Source organism: Mustelus asterias, chromosome 28, assembly GCF_964213995.1.
Source record: "Mustelus asterias chromosome 28, sMusAst1.hap1.1, whole genome shotgun sequence".
In the NCBI taxonomy this organism is placed as follows: Eukaryota; Metazoa; Chordata; class Chondrichthyes; order Carcharhiniformes; family Triakidae; genus Mustelus; species Mustelus asterias.
In genome coordinates this window covers 6307789-6331564 of record NC_135828.1, presented here as the reverse complement: position 1 = coordinate 6331564, position 23776 = coordinate 6307789, and the positions used below count along the sequence as shown (strand labels likewise).

Sequence of the window (23776 nt, the reverse complement as noted above, 5' to 3'; positions counted from 1 at the left end):
GACACAGGTGAGGTCCCAGAGGATTGGAGGATAGCAAATGTGGTCCCGTTATTTAAGAAGGGTAGCAAGGATAACCCGGGTAATTATAGGCCGGTGAGCTTGACGTCCGTGGTAGGGAAGTTGTTGGAGAAGATTCTTAGAGATAGGATATATGTGCACTTAGAACTGAGTAATCTCATTAGCGATAGACAGCATGGTTTTGTACGAGGGAGGTCATACCTCGCAAATTTGGTTGAGTTTTTTGAGGAGGTGACAAAAACGATTGACGAGGGAAGGGCCGTGGACGTCGTCTATATGGATTTTAGTAAAGCGTTTGACAAGGTCCCTCATGGCAGGTTAAATCTCACGGGATTAAAGGTGAGCTAGCTAGATGGGTGGAGAACTGGCTTAGCCATAGAAGACAGAGGGTAGCAGTGGAGGGGTCTTTTTCCGGTTGGAGGTCTGTGACTAGTAGTGTTCCGCAGGGCTGTGTACTGGGACCTTTGCTGTTTGTGATATATATAAATGATTTGGAGGAAGATGTAACTGGTCTGATCAGTAAGTTCGCCGATGACACGAAGATTGCTGGAGTTGCGGATAGTGATGAACATTGTCAGAGAATACAGCAGGATATAGATAGGCTGGAACATTGGACGGAGAAATGGCAGATGGAATTTAATCCAGATAAATACGAAGTGATGCATTTCGGTAGATCTAATGTAAGAGGGAGCTATACAATAAATGGCAGAACCATCAGGAGTATAGACACACAGAGGGACCTGGGTGTACAAGTCCACAGATCCTTAAAGGTGGCAGCACAGGTGGAGAGGGTGGTGAAGATGGCATATGGCATGCTTGCCTTTATTGGATGGGGCATAGAATATAAAAGTTGGCATATGATGTTGCAGCTGTATAGAACGATGGTTAGGCCACATTTGGAATACTGCGTCCAGTTCTGGTCACCACACGACCAGAAGGACGTGGAGGCTTTGGAGAGAGTACAGAGAAGGTTTACCAGGATGTTGCCTGGTATGGAGGGTCTTAGCTATGAGGAGAGATTGGGTAAACTGGGGTTGTTCTCCCTGGAAAGACGGAGGATGAGGGGCGACCTAATAGAGGTGTATAAAATGATGAAGGGCATAGATAGAGTGAATAGTGGGAAGCTTTTTCCCAGGTCGGAGGTGACGAACACAAGGGGTCACGGGTTCAAGGTGAGGGGGGCAAGGTTCAACACAGATGTCAGGGGGACGTATTTTACACAGAGGATGGTGGGGGCCTGGGATGCACTCCCAAGCAAGGTGATTGAGGCAGACACGCTGGGATCGTTTAAGACTTATCTAGATAGCCACATGAACAGACTGGGAATAGAGGGATACAAACGAATGGTCTAGTTGGGCACATGAGCGGCGCAGGCTTGGAGGGCCGAAGGGCCTGTTCCTGTGCCACCTGTTCGGGTACACTGAGGGAGAATTTAGCACGGCTAGCTTGTCTTTCGGACTGTGGGAGGAAACTGGAGCACCCGGAGGAAACCCATGCAGACACGGGGAGAACATGCAGACTCCGAACAGACAGTTACCCAAGCCGGGAATTGAACCCGGGACCCTGGCGCTGTGAGGCAGCAGTGCTAACCACTGTGCCACCGTGCCTGCTTGACTTGGACCTCTGTGGCAACATGTCCAATAAATCAAATGTATCAATTGTTTGAGCAATGCTCACATTTTAAAATATATATCATGTCAAATTATCTTGAAAATCATTCAATTTCTTTGAGTAATGTCCCTGCACTCCTTTCACAGTCCATAGAGTGTTGTTAGCGAGGTGTTGTTACATGCTGTGGGGCTGTTGTGTTTACCCATAAAACATCATTTTGCAACTTTTACATGCGTTTAACATCAACTGAAAGGTTAAGGGTGAAAGTGTGCTGACCTTTGGGGGTGGGGGGGGGGGGGGAGCGGTTAGGAGGGGAGAGTGAAAGCTTGGCTGAAAAGATGGATGTTGAGATGGACGCGCAGAGCAAAGTGGTGAGATAAAGGGGCTTTGGATGGGAGTTCCAGAGAGTGGGCTAGTGTTAAAACGCAGGGGAGAGTGAGGGGGGATGAGTGAGGAGATATGAGGCTAGAGGTGACTGGGGTAGGCTGAGGTGTTGGACAGATGTCCTTGGGAACCAGGACAACGAACATTGCCACTGTCCTTAAAGTTGCTGCGTTTTGTTGCAACCTCTCACAGCTCGAGCACATTCTCCCTCCCTCCAAGTTCTGATGAAGAGTCAAAGGACTCGAAACGTTAACTTTGCTTTCTCCCCCGATAGATGCTGCCAGACCTGCTGAGTTTTTCCGGCATCCTCTGTTCTTGTTCCAGACTCCAGCATCCGCAGTATTTTGCTCATTTTATTACAACGAAAACCTCGCAACAGGAAAAGGATGTTCTGCTTGTTGAGGATGTTTCGCTCTTCAGTTACATCACGGATGATCTGTATCTGCATATTTATGTGTCTTGCTGACACATGATAGATTTGCCTCTTGGATTACAACTATCCAATTGTAATCCAACCTCAACAGCTTTTGGGGGTGGACTGGTGGGGGGGGGGTGTGTGGGGTGGAGGGGTACGGGGGGTGGAGGGGTGCGGGGGGGGGGATAAAGTTCCAGATTTCCATTCCCCCCCTGTGTGAACAGATGCTCCCTGATATCATTGCTGAATGGCCAGCATCCAATTTGAAGTTTCTGTCTCCTTATTCTAGACCCCCCCGACCCCGCCAGAGGGGGTTGTTTCACCCGATCAGCCCTCTCAAAGCCCCTGATCATCTTCAAGACCTCAACTAGATCATATCTCGATCATCTGTACTCAGGGGAATGCAAGCCTAGGCTTTAATAACTTAATTCTGTTAGTCTTGCTATTATTTTGGTGACTCTGCATTGCACCCTCTCCAAGGACAATATATCCTTCCTGCATTGAGAGTAGTGATGACAGAGGGTTCAGAGTTAGAGGGTCAATGTGTAATAAACCCCCACCTTGTAGATACACCAAGAGCTAGAAACAATGGGAATCGCCTGACAGGGAGATGTGATGGAGTTACCTGGACAGCATTCTCTCTGCGATTGCTTGGATTATCACCTGGGTTGTCCTTGGCAACAGCCGTTAGCGTGTAGTGATCTTTTCTCTCTCGATCAAGTGCAGCCAGAATGTAGATATCCCCCTTTGCACAAACAGCACAAATAATTATCATTGCAATTTTAACTCGTATTCAATAATCTTCACCTTTTAACCATATCACTCAATCCCATGAACACAACAGAACACAACTCCTTGGTGCATTGTCATCCACGCTAACGGCTCAGTCACATGTAACTGTCTAATCGAAAAGTGCTTCATCAAATTAATAACATTTAAATTATTCACGTAATTTAAATACAAGTGTGGGATTGAAACACCTCGGCTTTTGTGGAGAGGTTGGAGAAACTGGGGTTCCTCTTCGTGTTGCAGGGAACGTTACGAGGAGGTGGAATCTAAGTGGTCAAAATCATGGAGGATTTTCGTGGAGTAAATATGGAGCATTGTTCCCACTGGCAGGAGGGATTGAGGGTGATTTTGGAGAGAGTACAGAGGAGGTTTACCAGGATGTTGCCTGGTATGGAGGGGCTTAGTTATGAGGAGAGATTGGATCAACTGGGGTTGTTCTCCCTGGAAAGACGGAGGATGAGGGGAGACTTAATAGAGGTGTATAAAATTATGAAAGGCATAGATAGGGTGAACGGTGGGAAGCTTTTCCCCAGGTCGGCGGTGACGTTCACGAGGGGTCATAGGTTCAAGGTGAAGGGGGGGGGAGGTTTAACACAGATATCAGAAGGACATATTTTACACAGAGGGTGGTGGGGGCCTGGAATGCGCTGCCAGGCAAGGTGGTGGAGGCGGACACACTGGGAACGTTTAAGACTTATCTAGATAGCCATATGAACGGAGTGGGAATGGAGGGATACAAAAGAATGGTCTAGTTTGGACCAGGGAGCGGCACGGGCTTGGAGGGCCGAAGGGCCTGTTCCTGTGCTGTATTGTTCTTTGTTCTTTGTGATTGGGAAGAGGACCAGAGGTCAGATGATTTTTGGGCAGCATGTTGTTGTCATCCTTTTAAAAAATTTATGTGATGGGACACGGGCATCGCTGGGCCAGCAATTGTTGCCCGTCCCTATCTCCCACATTTCAGAGGGCATTTGAGAGTCACTAGGGTCAATTTATCATGGCCAATCCACTTAACCCGCACATCTTTGGACTGTGGCAGGAAACTGGAGCACCCAGAGGAAACCCACACAGACACGGGGAGAACGTGCAAACTCCACACAGACAGTGACCCAAGACTGGAATTGAACCCGGGTCCCTGGAGCTGTGCGGCAGCAGTACTAACCACTGTGCCACCATGCTGCCCACATTAGTGAACCAGATGGGTCTTTCTGACAATCAGTACTGGGTTCATGGTCATCATTAGACATTCAATCCCAGATTTTTATTGAATTTACATTTCACCATCTGCTGTCGTGGGATTCGAACCCGAGTCCCCAGAGCATTACCCTGGGTCTCTGGATTACAAGTCCAGCGACAGTACCACTCTGCCACTGCCTCCTTATGAGCACATCTGGAACGTGTTGCCTGAAAGGTTGGTGGAAGCAGATTCGGTAATAACTTTCAGTGGTTCATTGCACAAATACTTGAAGGGGACATTTGCTGGGTTATTGGCCGAGGGGTTGATGGGGGGGGCAGGGGGGTGGATGTCACAGCAGTGGAATGGAACAAACTGGGAAGCTCTTTCGAATAGTTGACACATATGATGGGCTGAATGGTCTCTTTGTGCTGTATAATTTCATAATCTAGGCACAGATATAACAGACCTAAAGCTCAAGGTTAAAACTAGAGTCAAGCTTAATTAAAGAGATAAGGAGCAATCTTTTGAAGATGTATTTTGGGGATGTGCGTGGCGTGGGCAAATCCACAGTGACTGCTCATCCCTAGCAGCTCTGAGTAGGTGGTGGTCTTCTGTCTATAGAGAGTGATAACAGCAGAGCGGACCACTGAGAGGAGAAGACTGAGTCAACCCTGTACAGTGGGGTGGCAGTGGTGTGTAGACCAGACGAGATATGGATTTCAATCCTGTTTCCTGACGGACATTAATCAATCAGTTGGTGATTTATTACAAACATAAAGGCAAAATATTGCGGATGCTGGAATCTGAAACAAAAACAGAAAAATGCTGGAAAATCTCAGCAGGTCTGACAGCCTCTGTGGTGAGCTCTGATGAAGGATTATCGAGACTCGAAACGTTGGCTCCACTCTCTCTCCACAGACGCTGTCAGACCTGCTGAGGTGTTTAATTACAATCTGGCATTTCTCATGGCTGTTTGTTCTGTTGGTAGCTGACCCCAGGAATGGAGCACAAAGGCTGACATGAACTGGTTGGACCGAATGGCCTATTTCTGTGCTGTACATTCTACCCAATTCTGAACCCTGGAACAGCACTGTGGACCTACCCCCATCATATGGATTGCCTCCATTCAAGAAAGACCACCACCTTCTCAAGGGCGATTAGATTGGGCCACAAAGAGCAGCGAAGCTCAGACCCCCGGGGTAAATGCTTCTCTCAATCGGACATTTTAACCTGCTTGGTAAAATGGATCCTACCGTCGTGGGATTGATTCCGAACCTGCCCTCGCCGTCCACAAGGCTGTACTCAATCCGCGAGAACCTGTCGTTATCGGCGTCCTTGGCACTAACTTGGAGAATCACAGTGCCCAGGGAGGTATCTTCAGGCACTGTCTTCTGTATCATCGCCCGGTTAGAGAAAGAGAAAATGAATTAGTGCCAACTGCCCTCAGGACAGCAGCAGGTGATCGCGAGGGGACAGTCAGAAGCTACGACGACCAGCAAAGGGTAACATCACTCTACGACGTTGTGGTAGTAATTACTGACCTTGGGTGAGGTACAGGGAGTATCAAGAGTACACATTGAGTAGCCACTAATTCACTCTGACTTCAATGGACATCAAAGTTGGGACAGATGGCTGCCAGTTCATTATTATTTAACTTCGACCTTTGCACAAAGTCAAGCTCTGCACCCCCAACCCCCACCCCTCCCACCCCCCCTGCTCTGCACCCCCCCGCACCCCCCCAATGAGTGCATTGTGGATAGGAGATGGCTTTATGCTTCTATGTTTGTTATGTTTAGTTATTAGTGTCACAAGTAAGGCTTACATTAACACTGCAATGAAGTTACTATGAAAATCCCCTCGTCGCCACACTCAGGCGCCTGTTCGGGTACACTGAGGGAAAATTTAGAATGGTCAATACACCTAAACCAGCACGTCTTTTAGGCTGTGGGAGGAGACCGGAGCACTCGGAGCAAACCCACGCAGACATGGGGAGAACGTGCAGACTCCACACAGACAGTGACCCAAGCTGGGAATCGAACCCGGGTCCCTGACGCTGTGAGGCAGCAGTGCCAACCACTGTGCCACCGCGCTGCCTGTTCTGATGCCGTTTGGCAGCTCACAGGACATCATCCTCGGGATGTAGAGCGTGAGGGATTTTGGACTTTGTTGGTGGAACGAGCAGCTTTTCTGGTTTTGAACGGGTAAAGGGGTTAGAACTTTGAACAGGAGAGCTCCTGGCAGCAAATCAGTGAACAAATGCGACCACCCAAATCTATCATCAACGGTTTGTTGTGTGGGATGCGACGGGTTAATTCCTGAACTTTTCGGAACGCCTCGCTAGTCTGACCTCTGCTTTGCTGAAGTCACATCCCTCAGCAGCAGAAGGCAAGCACATTTTAAGCTTGAAATTTGAGAAAATAACACTTTCTGGTTCTTGTTTCAATCACAAGTCTGGTGATCCCTTTCTGTTGTTTGCTGCTTTGTAGAGCCCACACAATGTGAGGTTTCGGTAGCTGTTTTAGTTAACACAGTCCCATAACTCTTGCAGTTTCAGAATGGCCTCTTCACTCCTGTGCTTAGTCTACCTGGGGAGCAGTGTCCAGATCCCCTGGGAGAATAATGTCCGGTTTCGGGACAATTCCGGTTTTGGGACAGCTGGGTTTTGGGTATTGTTCCTGCACTCATTACAGGAAGGATGTGGAAAAGATTGAAAGGGTGCAGAGGCGATTTACAAGGATGTTGCCTGGATTGAGTGGCATGCCTTATGAGGATAGGCTGAGGGAGCTCGGTCTTTTCTCCTTGGAGAGACGTAGGATGAGAGGAGACCTAATAGAGGTGTATAAGATGTTGAGAGGCATAGATCGGGTGGACTCTCCGAAGCTTTTTCCCAGGGTGGAAATGGCTGCTACGAGAGGACACAGGTTTAAGGTGCTGGGGGGTAGGTACAAGGGAAATGTTAGGGGCAAGTTTTTCACACAGAGGGTGGTGGGCGAGTGGAATCGGCTGCCGTCAGTGGTGGTGGAGGCGAACTCAATAGGGTCTTTTAAGAGACTCCTGGATGAGTACATGGGACTTAATAGGATGGAGGGTTATAGGTAGGCCTAAACGGTAGGGATATGTTTGGCACAACCTGTGGGGCCAAAGGGCCTGTTTTTGTGCTGTAGTTTTTCTATGTTTCTATTCTGCTTATTCAGCCTACATCAGACCGTTTTGTGCATTTCTCGAAGACGCTGCCACAATGTCAATAAGAAGAATGCTGTGATGTGTATTCTTGGAGGGTTTTAACAGGGTTGATGCTGAGAGGCTGTTTTACCTGGTTGAAGAATTGGGGGGGTTGGTCAGACAGTCTCAGGATAAGGGGTCAGCTGCTTAGGACAGAGATGAGGAGAATTTTTCACACTCGCGCCTACCCCAGATGGACTGTGGGTGCTTCGTCACAAGTATATTCAAGGCTGATATTGACAGCTTTTTTGAACACTTCAGGATATGGGGATAGGGTGGGACAGTAGTACAGTTGAGGTGGAAGTTCCACCATGATCTTACTGAATGGGGGGGGGAGCAGGTTCGAGGGGCCAATTTCCTATTGTATTTTCTTTATTAATTGTGGGCACTGTTGCCTGGGCTCGTGTTTGTTGCCCATCCTTAATAGCCTTCAACTGAAATGCCAGTTAAGAGTCAACCACATTGCTGTGGATCTGGAGTCACATGTAGGCCAGGCCAGGTAAGGACAGCAGATTTCCTTCCCTAAAGGACATTAGCGAACTAGATGGGTTTTTCCAACAATCGACAATGGTTTTATGGTCATCATTCGACCTTGAATTGTTTTTATTGAATTCAAATTTTGCCATGGTGGGATTCAAACCCAGGTCCCCAGAGCCTCTGGATTATTAGTCCAGTAACAGTACCACTACATTATTGCCTCTTCCTGATATACGATGATTAGTCATGAGTTCATAGAATCACAGAATCATATAATCATAGAATCCCTACAGCGCAGGAGGAGGCCATTCGGCCCATCGAGTCTGCACCGACCACAATCTCACCCAGGTCCTTTTCCCATAACCCCACACATTTTACTGTTAATTCCCTGACACTAGGGGCAATTTAGCATGGCCAATCAACCTAACCCGCACATCTTTGGACTGTGGGAGGAAACCGGAGCACCCGGAGGAAACCCACGCAGACACGGGGAGAATGTGCAGACTCCACACAGACAGTGACCCGAGCTAGGAATCGAACCCGGGTCCCTGGCGCTGTGAGGCAGCAGTGCTAACCACTGTGCCACCGTGCCGCCCCTGGTTACATGGGGCTTACAGGGATGACACAATTACCTGGTAGGAAGACTCCACAAAGACAGGATTGTTGTCATTGACGTCCACAATCTGTAAATAAACCGGAACCTCTACAGATCGAGGCGGTGATCCATGATCCACGGCCCGCACCGTGAAATTTAGCCACTGCACCTCTTCGTAATCCACCGTCCTGCTCGCAACTATCTTCCCTGCCAGGAGAAGTGGGAATGGGAATGGAAATGGGGCGGGTGAGTTGAGGGGGAAGGGAAGATGGGTAGTGGAGAGTATTAAAAAGATAATTGCTCAGATGATATCAGCTCTGCAATGCATCAATCCCCATTTGGGGCTCAAACCACAAGTTTTCAAACTATTTCTGTGCTGAATCCCCATAAACATTGACACAGTCACTGCAAATAATGCTGCATTTTGTATATCCAATTTGTTGAGGACACCAAGTTAAGTATTTCTGGAAAATACACATGCTGCTAAAGTTTTTCATTTTGCACTCATCACAACAGACACAAGAACACCAAATTTCAAAGGCAGCAAGCTAGTGAATGGCATAGATGGGAGAAAACTGCAGAGGGACCTTGATAGATTAAGTGAGTTGGGCAAACTGCAACAGATGAGGTTCAATGATGGGAAGTGTATTGTGATCTACTCGGGACCTAAGATTAACAGAGTATTTTCTCCCCAACGTTCACCTGCTGCAGGATCCTCCAGTCTGATGTAGTCCCCAAGGGGGAGATTCAGAAGTTCGTAGTTGATCAGTCCATTGGGGCCTTTATCGGGATCTACGGCCGATACAGAGAGCAATGTTGTCCCAGCCGTTGCTCCTTCCAGAATCCTCTCCGTGAAAATATTCACCCCGAACGGCCTGAACCGGGGAGGATTGTCATTCACATCCAGGACATTTACAGTTAGCTTTGCTGAAATAGGCCAAAGAAATAGATGGATTTAATAGAGTGGCATCGAGATGGACCAGCCATGATCTTACTAAATGATGGAGTAAGCCCCATATTGCTTACTCTCGCTTCTATTTCTGATATTCCCATTCCCCTGTGTGGACTGTACCACCCCACCCCCTCATAGTTAAACTTTGTGATGACCGTCTTGACATCAGTTGTAAATTCGTCTTGCACTGCATTGAACTGACATATTGTCCTTAAATAATCACAGGGTTATCCGCTCTGCAATCCTCACTGACAGTCCATTTTATTATTGTAAGATGTCTTACAACACCAGGTTAAAGTCCAATAGGTTTATTTGGAATCACGAGTGCTGCTCCTTCATCAGGTGAGTCACCTGGTTTTTAATTTGGTCTGTGAGACTTCTTACTGTGCCCACCCCAGTCCAATGCCGGCATCTCCACATCATTTTATTATTGATTGCACTATTGATGGCTTCATGATCACGTCACTGGACTGGTTATCCAGAGGCCCCAGGCTAATCCTCTGGGTTCAAATACCACCATGGTGGAATTTAAATTCAATTAATAAATCTGGAATTGAAAAGCTAGTCTCAGTAATAATGACCCATGATCGACTATCATCAGTCAAAAACCCATCTGGTTCACTCATGTCCTTGAGGGAAGGAAATCTGCCGTCACTATCCGGTCTGGCCTACATGTGACTCCAGATCCACAACAATGTGGTTGACTGTTAACTGCCCTCTGAAACGACTGAGTAAGTCACTCAGTTAAAGAGCAATTAGGGATGGGCAATAAATACTGTCCTTACCAGTGACCTCCACATTCTATAAAATAAGAAAAATCAGAATTTCCTGATTTTAATCCTACATTTGCCTTGTACTAGTTGGAGTTCGTGCCCTTTCGTCCCCTTGTGATGACACAGTTCCAATGTATCTTTCTGATAGCCTCCACCATTTTATATGCTTCTGTAAACTCACCTTCTTTTAAGATGCAACCGTTCTCCCTGTTAATTCAGTCACTTAGTTGTTGGGTACCAGTCCTGAGATTGTTGTAGGATTTTTAAAAAATTCCTTCAGTGGGACATGGGTGTCGCTGGCTGGGCCAGCTTTTATTGCCCATCCCTAGTTGTCCTTGGACGGCAGTTGAGAGTCAACCACATTGCTGTGGCTCTGGAGTCACGTGTAGGCCAGACCGGGTAAAGATGGCAGACTTCCTTCCCTAAAGGACATTAGTGAACCAGATGTGTTTTTCCGACAATCGACAATGGTTTCACGGTTATCAGTAGATTCTTAATTCCAGATTTTTAAAATTGAATTCAAATTCCACCATCTGCCGTGGCGGGATTCGAACCCGGGTCCCCAGAACATTAGCTGAGATTCGGGATTAATAATCTAATGTTAACACCACTAGGCCATTGCCTTCCCTTATCTGATTCCTTCCCTCACATCTTAAACATATTAGATTTGGTTCCGTGTTATTCAAGAGACGAGAGGGAACCTTGTTCAAATGTTTATTGTGAGTATTGAGGAAATTACAAACCAGCATAAGCAAGTTAAATTGGAATGGAATTAAACATCTAAACAGCTGTTGGTATACAAGCTGATTCAATCAATCTCATTGGACCTTGCTTCAGCAGCTTCAGTGTTGCTCCAGGATTACTTCAACATCTACCCTCAAACACCCTTGAAAAGGATTTACTATCAATATTGTTCATTGTCTCTCATCTAACAGCTAACAGATAGTTCTAACTCTATCTTCCTGATAGCACAACAGCTCAATAAAACCATCGAGGGCAGCACGGTGGCACAGTGGTTACCATTTCTGCCACACAGCGCCATGGACCTGGGTTCAATTCCAGCCTTGGGTCACTGTCTGTGTGGAGTCTGCATGTTCTCCCCGTGTCTGCGTGGGTTTCCTCCGGGTCCCTCCCACACTCCAAAGATGTGCGGGTTAGGTTGATTGGCCATGCTAAATTGCCCCTTTGTGTCAGGGGATTAGCAAGGTGAATGCATGGGGTTATGGGGATAGGGCCTGGGTGGGATACTGGTCGGTGCAGACTCAATGGGCCAAATGGCCTCCTTGTGCACTGTAGGGATTCTATGACAAGAATGCCTCACTTCCTCCTCGGTGACTAGCAGAAGGAGAGCACTCAGCACTCCAAGGCAGCTCTTTGCAATCATACCATCATGATTGATCTGGGGCTTCAACTCCACCTTCCTCCCACTCATATTCCTTGATTCCCCGAGATTCCCCAGCCCAAGCGAACAAACCTCTCAGCATCTAACCTGTCAAACTTCTTCGGAATCTTAACTGTTTCAATGAGATCATCTCTCATTATGGTTTTGGAATGAATTGTAAGAAGTCTCACAACACCAGGTTAAAGTCCAACAGGTTTATTTGGTAGCAAATAAACCTGTTGGACTTTAACCTGGTGTTGTGCGACTTCTTACTGTGCCCACCCCAGTCCAACGCCGGCATCTCCACATCTGGAACAAGCTGCCAGAGGTAGTAGTAAAGGCGGGTACAATTTTGTCTTTTAAAAAGCATTTAGACAGTTACATGGGTAAGACGGGTATAGAGGGATATGGGCCAAATGCAGGCAATTGGGATGAGCTTAGTGGTAAAAACTGGGCGGCATGGACAAGTTGGGCTGAAGGGCCTGTTTCCATGCTGTAAACCTCGATGACTATGACTCGTTCTCCTAAATTCCAGAGAACGTAGATATAATTTACTCAGGATTTCATCACAGGACAACAACCCTCCACCCTCATGCCAGACTCCAATTTAGTGGCCCTTCCCTATTCTTTGAACTCAAAAGATTTATTCCAAAAGCTAATTTTCAAAGCATTTCACTTCCTGAGGAAAGCTGGACAAAAAACTGGGCAGGAATAAAGAGACGTCAATTCCTACGTCAACTGCGCTGCTCGGCACTGACAACATGCAAACCGAGTGAGAAAATCTTACCATTGGGAACACTGACAGAATGGTTGATTACATCACTGGCATTGTCGTGCACTGATATAGTCAGCTCGTAGGTAGCTACCAACTCCCTGTTCAAAGGGGCTCTTACAAACACAGCGCCTGGATAAAAACAAAAACAAGCATTGTTAATGGGATAGATGTTCACCGTGCCTCGAGTGCAGTCTATAACCAGTGAATGGGCGCACAGTAACTTATCCTTTCCTTCCTTGGGAGGGATGTCCTTCATTGTGACAACTGATCCAGATCATTAGATCAAAACCCTCTTTGTGATCAACAGTCGTCTCAGCTTCGAGGAGCAGCCGATTCTCTCTCGCTCTCTCTCTCTCATTATTTCTGTACTGGTTTGCTTATCTTAGAATCATAGAATCCCGACAGTGAAGAAGGAGGCCACTCAGCCCATCGAGTCTGCACCGACCACAATCCCACCCAGGTCCCATGTATTTGCCCTAGCTTTTCCCCCTGACACTGGGGTCAATTTAGCATGACCAATCAACCTAACCCACACATCTTCTCTTTCATGGGGTGATGTATTTTTAAAAATACAATGTCCAATGTCCTTCGGGGCTGCACGGTGGCGCAGTGGTTAGCACTGCTGCCTCGCAGCGCCAGGGACCCGGGTTCGATTCCCGGCTTGGGTCACTGTCTGTGCGGAGTTTGTACATTCTCCCCGTGTCTGAGTGGGTTTCCTCCGAGTGCTCCGGTTTCCTCCCACACACCCAAGATGTTCAGGTTAGGTTGACTGACCATGATAAATTGCTCCTCAGTGTTAGGGTAAATGCATGGGGTTACGGGAACAGGGCCTGGGTGGGATTGTGGTCGGTGCAGACTTGATGGGCCGAATGGCCTCTTTCTGCACTGTAGGGATTCTATGATTCTATTCTATGATTGTAAAAGCGTTAAGCAAATTTGCTGGAATTCTGAAATAGCAATAGGAAATCTGGAAATACTCAGCAGGTCAGGCAGCATCAATGGGGAGAGAAACAGAGGGCGCAATTCTCCAGCATTCGAACCCTACCCGCCTCTCCCCCCCCCCCCCCCTTGGTGGTTTTCCGAAGGCAGAAATGCCTCGCCAGCAGCCGCCAACAGGCTCTCCTGGTCCAGCCGAAGTTGATGGCGATTTAGGTTCCTTGTCCGGTGCTGCCGTCAGTGAACCCGCGGCGGGGGTCAATTTTGGCGGGTCAGGAAGATCCCACCCGCGGGATGGACTGGAGAATTCTGTCCAGAGTTGACGTTTCAGGGCATGGATCGTTCTTCAGGACTGCCAGACCAGGAGTATTTCCAGCACTTTCCATTCCTGTCCCTCGTCAAGCTTACCTGTTTGAAAATTGATGTCAAAGGCCCTTTGCTGTTCCTGTACCTCTACATCAGTGTCATCCTTAGCAACAAGCTCGATGATGTAATACTCCAGCTGGGGTCGCAGGTCCCGGTCTGTCGCGGTAATGTTGGCAATGACGGCACCAATGGTCACCGACTCGCTGACGCTCACAGTCTGGACAGGGTTGGTGAACTCGGGGCGGCAATCATTAATGTCATCAATGACAACATTCACCGTGGCACTGGCTGACAATGATGGGGTACCACGATCCATCGCTATGACGACGAGTGTGTAGGAGCCCCTTTCCTCTCGGTCTACTGTTACGCCATTGGCCACTTTGATAATTCCCCTGCGAGGGTCAATGATAAACTTATCCTGGGAGCCTCCCTCTATCCGATACCTCAGCTGTTGGTTCACACCAACATCTGCGTCCGTGGCTCTCACCTGCCCAACACTGAAGCCTACAACACAAGAAAACACAGCAACCATCAATCCTCTTCAGGCTAAGGAAAGTAGGAAGGTTCTTTCGGATTGAGTGGGCGCTTTGTGTTTGGATTTTTATGCAAACGAGGGGAGGCGATGGCCGAGTGGTATTATCGCTAGACTACTAATCCAGGGACTCAACTAATGTTCTGGAGACCCGGGTTCGAATCCCGCCACGGCTGATGGTGGAATTTGAATTCAATAAAAAAAACCTGGAATTAAGAATCTACTGATGACCATGAAACCATTGTCGATTGTCAGAAAAACCCATCTGGTTCACTAATTGCATGGAGGACACAGAGAGTCTGCAGAGAGATTTGGATAGGCTAAGTGAATGGGCAAGGATCTGGCAGATGGAGTATAACGTTCGTGAGTGTGAGGTTATCCACTTTGGAAGGAATAATAGTAAAATGGACTATTATCTAAACGGTGAAAAATTACAACATGCTACTGTGCAGAGGACCTGGGGGTCCTTGTGCATGAATCGCAAAAACTCAGTTTGCAGGTGCAGCAGGTGATCAAGAAGGCAAATGGAATGTTGGCCTTTATCGCGAGAGGGATGGAGTATAAAAGCAGGGAGGTCTTGCTGCAACTGTACAGGGTACTAGTGAGGCCGCACCTAGAGTACTGTGTACAATTTTGGTCCCCTTATTTAAGAAGGGATATATTAGCTTGGGAGGGGGTACAGAGAAGGTTCACCAGGTTGATTCCAGAGATGAGGGGGTTAGCTTATGAGAAGAGATTGAGTGGACTGGGCCTGTACTCATTGGAGTTTAGAAGGTTGAGGGGAGATCTTATAGAGACATATAAGATAATGAAGGGGCTCGACGGGGTAGGAGCAGTGAGGTTATTTCCACTTACGATGGAAACAAGAACTAGGGGACATAGCCTCAAAATACGGGGGAGTCAATTTAGAACAGAGTTGAGGAGGAACTTCTTCTCCCAGAGGGTAGTGAATTTTTGGAATTCTCTGCCCAATGAAGCAGTAGAGGCTACCTCGTTAAATGTGTTTAAGTCACAGATAAATAGATTTTTAACAATTAAGGGTTATGGGGAGCGGGCAGGTAAGTGGTACTGAACCCACTATCAGATCAGCCATGATCTTATTGAATGGCGGAGCAGGCTTGAGGGGCTAGATGGCCTACTCCTGCTCCTATTTCTTATGTTCTTATGTTCTTAATGTCCTTTAGGGAAGGAAATCTGCCGTCCTTACCTGGTCTGGCCTACATGTGACTCTCACAGCGCCAAGGACCCGGGTTCGATTCCTGGCTTGGGTCTCTGTCTGTGTGGAGTCTGCACATTCTCCCCGTGTCTGCGTGGGTTTCCTCCGGGTGCTGCAGTTTCCTCCCACTCTCCAATTAGGTGGATTGGACATGTTAAATTGCCCCTTACTCTCCCAAGATGTGCAGGTTAGGTGGATTGGCCATGGTAAATTGCCCCTTACTGTCCCAAGATGTGCAGGTTAGGTGGATTAGCCATGGTAAATTGCCCCCTGGTGTGCCAAGATGTGCAGGTTAGGTGGATTAGCCATGCTAAATTGTCCCTTAGTATCCCAAGATATATAGGTTAAGGGGATTAGCGGAATAAATGTGTGGTGTTACGGGGTAAACCTGGGTATGGGTCGATGCAGACTCGATGGGCCGAATGGCCTCCTTCTGCACTGTAAGGATTCTATGGTTCTATGTATTGTTTGTCCCAGTTTAGTACACACTCAATGTGGACAATTTCAGGCTCGCCAAACTGTTGCTGCTAAGTTATCGGACATTTATCAATCAGCCAGCCTCAGAACAGGAGTTAACAGATCATTGACCTTTATGACCCTCTAATAACTTATTTCACCTGAGGGGCTGTTTTCCCAAACGTGGACTGTCATCGAAGGAGGGCTGAAGACCGGCACGTTGTCATTTTGATCCAAGACTGTTACTACAAGCCCAGCCACACTCTTCAGTCGGCCAATATCTTCTGCTATCAAGGTGAACTCTAGGCTTGCACTGGGTAACGACTCCCTGTCGATGCTTTTTCCTGGCGCCACAGAAACAATCCCTGGAAAACGTTTAAGAAGGCAGAAGTCAGCAAAAGCATTAATTAAAACGATCACATCATTGGTGAGAGAGAAGATAGCTGCCGGATATCTGAGCGAATCCTGGAAGCAAAAACATAAATCCATTTTACTTCCAAAAATGCACTGAAGGAATTCCTTTAATTGGAAAATGTTATGCCAACTTAGCTATTTCCTCAAAAAGACAAGTATAAATGCTCCAGCTGATTCTTCCTCTACTTAATGTTTCTCTAAAGTCCTACCTTTTGAACTAAAGAATGTTTTGGCATTCGAAGAATTTCTTATTTCTTCTCAGAAAAAAAATGCTTACTCTGATCAGTCCTCAACTTGCCTTTCATCAGCTTGTAGCTGCGTCCAGCTGGCCAACAGCTCTAGATTTGTTCCGTAGCTTGGTGTTGTTGCTCAACTTTTCATTACACGCATTTCAAGGATAAGGTTCCTTTTTAAACTCTTCTCAATTCTCACCCCTGGCGATTCCTCGTCACTGGACAGTCTTGATCTTTTATTATGGGAAAACTAATCAAATTTAACCATTTCCGTTTTTTGATGCAATATTTTTGTTGCATCACCCACACGGTATAGTAAATGCCGGAAGGACCCAATAGCTGGGGTCCTGAGCTTAACGTCCAATGATGTGCTGATACTGTGTTATTGACATATTTTATGTTTCCGGAGAATGTTTAAAGTTGGGTTTTTTTTTCCCTCAAAGCAGTTGGTATGTTTGGGGGCAACGCAGCAGATGCTGGAAAGCAGGATCATTATTCATTTTAGCCCTGCAGTGTTTACTTAGAATTAAGCGAATTGCATTTTGTTTATTAAAGAGAAATGATCCCTGGGGTGTTTCTTTTAAGTTGAAGGAATGGAAGGCGAGTTAGGTATACAGGGTCATGTGACGTAGTTAATAGGTGGAGTTGGGTTTATAGCCGAGATAAACAGTGTTCTGTGTTCAGTTGCTGGAGGGAGCTGTTAAATGATAGACTATAAGCAGTTCTCTCGCGCTCTGCAAAGTCTCTTTGGAACCTTCATGGCTGTTACCCAAGTCAGAACAAGTGTATCTGTAATTGCTAACTACATTTAAAGTGTATTTTAAGTCTATAAGAGAAATATAAAGGAGGTGATGGCCTACTGGTATTATTGCTAGACTATTAATCCAGAAACTCAGCTAATGTTCTGGGGACCCGGGTTCGAATCCCGCCACGGCAGATGGTGGAATTTGAATTCAATTTTTAAAAATCTGGAATTAAGAATCTTCTGATGACCATGAAACCATTGTCGATTGTTGGAGAAACCCATCTGGTTCATTAATGTCCCTTTAGGGAAGGAAATCTGCCGTCCTTACCCAGTCTGGCCTACATCTGACTCCAGAACCACAGCAATGTGGTTGACTCTCAACTGCCCTCCAAGGGCAACTAGGGGGAATAAATAAATAAATAAATCATTTCTATGATTCTATGATTCTAAATGCTGGCCAGCCAGCAACGCCCATATCCTACGAATGAATTTTTAAAAAATTGAGGCAGTGGCATAGTGGTATTGTTGCTGGACTAGTAATCCAGAGAACCAGGGTAATGGTCTGTGGACCCGGGTTCGAATCCCACCATGGCAGAGGGTGAAATTTGAATTGAGTAAAAATCTGGAATTAAAAGTCTAATGTTGACCATGGAACCATCGGCAATTGTTGTAAAAGCCCATCGAGATGGGCAATAAATGCTGGCCCAGCCAGCAATGCCCACGTCCCACGAATGAATAAGAAAAGAAATTGGAACTGAAATAGTGATAAATTAGAAATTTAGAATTGCTTCCGTTCGTTTTAAGTATTGTTCAACCGTTACAGGTTGAGCTAATTCATTTGTTGTAGTTAAACTGTTTTGTTAACCAAAGTTTGTTTTGATAAAAGATCCCTAATTTGCCATTAGAATCATACTTGGAGTGAAGCATCCTATCCTCACATTTATGCCAAAGATAAAACATTTATTGGGGTCTAATCTGATTTCATAATATACCTTGGGGGTTCGGGTTCAGCACTGGAACAATGGGGAAGTTTTAAAGAAAAGTCATTTTGGACTTTAAAGGTTAACTTTGCTTCTCTCTCCACAGGTGCTGCCGGATTGGCTGAGGTTTTTCCAGCATTTTTAGTTTTTATTTCAGATCTTTCGCATCCTGAGTATTTTATTTTTATCCAATGGATATGTTCCCAACGAGGTTCAAACCCACTGCAGGTTTTAGCTCTGTTATTAAATGATTCCATATCATGTGGAAAATGGAATTCAGTTTCCTGTTGGGGGCGGCACAGTGGTTAGCATTGCTGCCTCACAGCACCAGGGACCCAGGCTCGATGCCCGGCTCGTCTGTGTGGAGTCTGCACATTCTCCCCATGTCTGCGTGGGTTTCCTCCGGGTGCTCCGGTTTCCTCCCACTGTTCGAAGGATGTGCTGGTTTGGCGCATTGGCCGATTCTCCCTCAGTGCACCCGAACAGGCGCCGGAGTGTGGCGACTGGGGGGGATTTTCACAGTAACTTCATTGCAGTGTTAATGTACGCCTATTCGTGACACTAATCAATTTTTAAAAAGTATGCGGCACAGAAATCCATTTAGGGAATCGTAGAATTTTAGATGAGGTATTTTCCAAACTTTGGGTCGGATCAAATGGTCCATCCCACGTCTCATAACCCCTCAACCGTAGCTCATCCCGGGTGTGTTATGTGCTGACATATCAAGGAGTGGAATTTCCACCACAAACAGAGTGAATTCAAGAGGATAGATCTTCTGAGAGAGTAAAACTGATCATGAGTTAGCTATTTTCCATCTTTCCCCCCATTACTTTCATTATCCTTGACCTGAACTGATGGATGTGCCATCTTTTGCACGGGTATTCGTCCCTGGACCACACTGTCTGGCTGTCCCTCAATCAATGCTATAGTACAAGGGTCTGGCACATGGAGGGTCAATGTGGGACTGAGTACGGTACTGCCCACACCATGAGTTAAGTAGGCACATCACCCAGAGCTCGGGTTAGTCTAGAGATGGACAGAGATGCAAAGAGCTAGGACTCGATGGGCTGAAGGGCCTCCTCTGCACTCTATGATTCAACAAAGTCAGCTCTGTATCCATACTCTCTACTGTATATATGTATATAGTTATGAGTAGTTAGTAAAGATTATGAGCGGTACGGTGGCACAGTGGTTAGCACTGCTGCCTCACAGTGCAAGGAACCAGGGTTCAATTCCGGCCTCGGGTCACTGTCTGTGCGGAGTTTGCACGTTCTCCCTGTGTCTGCGTGGGTTTCCTCCGGGTGCCCCGGTTTCCTCCCACACCCCAAAGATGTGCGGGTTAGGTGCATTGGCCATGTTAAATTGCCCCTTAGTGTCATGGAGACTAGTAGGGACATGGGGTTACGGGGACAGGACCTGGGTAGGATTGTGGTCAGTGCAGGCTCAATGGGCTGAATGGCCTCTTTCTGCACTGCAGGGATTCCATGATTTGCTGTTAATATACTCAAGGCATCAAAGCCTCCTTCATGGTGTCCGAAGCAATTTCCTTCAAATACCGCCTAAAAGAGACTGTCTGGCCATTCATCACATTGCTGTTCAAAAGCAAGCTGACAGCAACATCTGTTCACTGTGGGCATCAAGATGATTGTGAAAAGCTGGAGGATGTTTCTGCAGGATGTGCTAAGGCGATGGAATAAAGGTCTTTCTTTCTCACTGTCACTGTGTGTGACAGGAGGAGGATAACTCACCAGTATTCCTGTCTGCAATGAAGAATTCAGTCCTGTTGCCCTGCAATCGGTAAGTGACCACAGCGTTTGATCCTTCGTCATTATCGAATGCTAAAATGGGCCCATTTATCACAGTTATTTGTGTGCCTAGAAATTAAACAGCGAGGGTAAAATGCTTTGGTTTCTGCAAGTGACACATTTAAACAGTTAAGATATAGGTGATGAATGACGTCTCTGAAATCACAGTACAGGCGAGTAGGATTTTCACAGTAACTTCATTGCAATGTTAATGTAAGTCTATTTGTGACCAATAAGCTTCAGGATGGAGATTCATGGGTTAAGCTTCCCCTTGTTGAACTTGTCCACTTTCATTGATTTCCCTTCATGAGGGGGCGACACGGTGGCACGGTGGTTAGCATTGCTGCCTCACAGCGCCAGGGACCTGGGTTCGATTCTCCGCTTGGGTCACTGTCTGCGTGGAGTCTGCACATTCTCCCCGTGTCTGCGTGGGTTTCCTCCGGGTGCTCCGGTTTCCTCCCACAGTCTGAAAGACGTGCTGCTTAGGTGCATTGACCCGAACAGGCGCCGGAGTGTGGCGACTAGGGGAATTTCACAGTAACTTCATTGCAGTGTTAATGTAAGCCTTCCTTGTGACTCATAAGTAAACTTTAACTTTGAGATGGACAATCATTCTGACTCCACGTTCAGCCATGGCTCAGTGGGTCACCCGAGTTAAAATATACCACTCCAGAAACTTGAGAACAGGCACAACTGGCCATCGCTGAGTGCAGTGCTGAGGGGCAGCTCATCCCTTTGGACGCTGGTTGATGAATTACTGTTGGGTCAGCTCTTCTCTGCTCTTCAAAACAGAATTGAGATTGCTACAATTCTCCTATTTGTTGGCTGCACCATTGGGGGTTCTATCTTTCGGATGAGGTAGGTATTAAACTGAGCTCCTGTCTCATGGGGACTCGTGAGATGGCATGGTCCAATCCTGAAGAGATACAGCGTTCTCCCCAGTCTGCTAGTTAAAAACAAAGGGGCAGCATGGACAAGTTGGGCCAAAGGGCCTGTTTCCATGCTGTAAACCTTCATGACTCTAATATTAACCAGCTAAACCAATACCACTGGCAACAATTATCTGTGCTGTTTTGGTCTCCACATTTAAGAAAGGATATATTGGAACTGGAGGTGGTACAACAAAGGGTCACTAACTTGGTCTCCGGGATGAGGGGGTTGTCCCAGGATGAGAGGCTGAGTAAATTGGGTTTATATTCTCTGGAGTTTAAAAAAATGAGAGGCGATCTCATTGAAGCCAATAAAATTCTTAAGGGGTTTGATACGGTGGATGCTGAGAGATTGTTTCCACTGGTTGGGGAATCTATGGGTGCACAGTCTCAGTATAAGGGCTAATCATTTAAGACTGTCCAATTCTGGACACCACCACCAGAAGGATGTGGAGGCCTTGGAGAGAGTATAGAAAAGGTTTACCAGGGCGTTGCCTGGTATGGAGGGTATTAGCTATGAGGAGAGATTGAATAAGCTGGGATTGTTCTCCCTGGAAAGACGAAGGCTGAGGAGCGACCTGATAGAAGTTTATAAAATGATGAGGGGCATAGACAGGGTGAACAGTTGGAAGTTTCTTCCCAGGGCAGAAATGACCATTACAAGGGGGCACAAGTTCAAGGTAGGGGGGAAAGGTTCAGTGGAGATGTGCGGGGGAAGTTTTTTTTACACAGAGGGTGGTGGGGGCCTGGAATGCACTGCAAAGTGAGGTGGTTGAGGCAGACACGTTAGCGACATTTAGGGCTTATCTGGATCGACACATGAACAGACGGGGAATAGAGGGATACAGACGGTTGGCCTAGATTGGACAATGTGATTGGTGGAAACTTGGAGGGCCGAAGGGCCTGTTCCTGTGCTGTTCTTTGTTCTTTGACTGAGGTGAGGACAAATTTCTTCACTCAAAGGATTGTGAATCTTTGGAATTCTCTGCCCCATCAGTGCTGCATTGCTGAATATATTTAAGACAGGGTAGATAGATTTTTTTGTTTTTCAGGGAAGCAAGGAATATTGGGAGTGTGTGGGAAAGTGGAGCTGAGTCTAAGATCTGCCATGATTGGTCAAGCAGGCTTGATATGCCAGATGATCTAGTCTTGCTCCCATTCTCTTTGTTATCACATTGGTGTCTGTGGGATCTTGCTGTGCACACATTAGCTGCCGCATTTCCCACATTACAAGAGCGACTACACTTTTAAAAAGAGTGCTCTGCTGTTCTGTGAAATGGTTTCAGACCCCCCGAACACAAGCTGCCATATAAATACAAGTCTTTCAAGTAACTCTCTGGCGGAGATGAAACTTTGGCTGGTTTCTGCCTGGGAGTTGGGACAATGGCAAGAGGAGGAGGCCATTCAGCCTATACAATTTTGCCTGTTCCAACATTGTGAAACCTGGTTTGATCTGAATCCTAACTCCACTAATCTCCCTTAGCTCCATATTCCTTGACCCACCAGAATCAATGGATCTCAGACTGAGGGCAGCACGGCGGCACAGTGGTTAGCACTGCAGCCTCACAGTGCCAGGGACCCGGGTTCGATTCCTGGCCTCGGGTCACTGTCTGTGCAGAGTTTGCACATTCTCCCCGTGTCTGCGTGGGTTTCCTCCAGGTGCTCCGGTTTCCCCCCACCGTCCGAAAGACATGCTGGTTGGGGTGCATTGGCCAGGCTAAATTCTCCCTCAGTGTACCCGAACAGGCGCCGGAGTGTGTTGACTGGGGGATTTTCACAGTAACTTCATTGCAGTGTTAATGTAAGCCTACTTGTGACACTAACAAATAAACTTCAACTTTAACTTAAATGAAGATTTGAACTGGGATCATTCGTGGGAGAGAGTTCCAAACTTCTTCCACAATTTGTATGATGATATATATCTAAATTCTCCCCCCGAATGGTCTCCCGTTAAGTTTAAGACTCTGCTCCCTCTAAAAGTGGAAAGTGTTTCTACCTACCCAGGTAATTCCTTTTTAAAATCCTTAAAACCTCAATCCCAGATTGAGACAGGAACAACATCGACATTTAAAAAGAGTTGCACCATCTGCAAAGCACTTTGGGAGATCTGACATTGTGAAGGATATGAATGGCAGGACAGGGGGAAGCTCGGAGGAACAGAGGGACCTGGGGGAGCCTGTCCACAGATCCCTGAGGGTGGCAGGACAGGTTAGTAGGGTGGCTAATGGGACACTTACATTTATCAAACGTGGCACAGATTACAAGAGCAGGGAAGTTCTGTTGGAGCTGTACAAATCTTTGGTTAGGCCACAGCTGGAGTAGTGGGCGCTGTTCTGGTCACCTCACCATAGGAAGGATGTGATTGCACTGGGGGGGGGTGCGGAGGAGATTCACCAGGATGCTGCCTGGAATGGAATATTTGAGCTATGAAGAGAGGCTGGGGTTGTTTTCGTTCAAGAAGAGAAGGCTGAGGGGGGATCTGATTGAGGTGTATAAGACTATTAGGGGTATGGACAGGATGGATGGGGAGCAGCTGTCCCCCTTAGTTGAAGGGTCAGTAACTAACAAGGGGGCATAATGTTAAGGTGAGGGGCAGGA

General features: G+C 46.9%; 1 protein-coding gene across 1 annotated transcript in view; it reads right to left on the bottom strand.

Moving 5' to 3' along the window:
- cdh23 (cadherin-related 23) overlaps positions 1–23776 on the bottom strand; it is a 114057-nt gene that overhangs the window by 57102 nt on the left and 33179 nt on the right. The window contains exons 9-16 of the mRNA XM_078199369.1: positions 20193–20318; positions 16234–16437; positions 13911–14372; positions 12579–12695; positions 9388–9612; positions 8723–8892; positions 5645–5782; positions 3054–3173 (exon numbers count right to left, since the gene is read on the bottom strand). Coding sequence (XP_078055495.1) covers positions 3054–3173; positions 5645–5782; positions 8723–8892; positions 9388–9612; positions 12579–12695; positions 13911–14372; positions 16234–16437; positions 20193–20318 — 1562 coding nt within the window. The remainder of the gene's footprint in view (positions 1–3053; positions 3174–5644; positions 5783–8722; positions 8893–9387; positions 9613–12578; positions 12696–13910; positions 14373–16233; positions 16438–20192; positions 20319–23776) is intronic.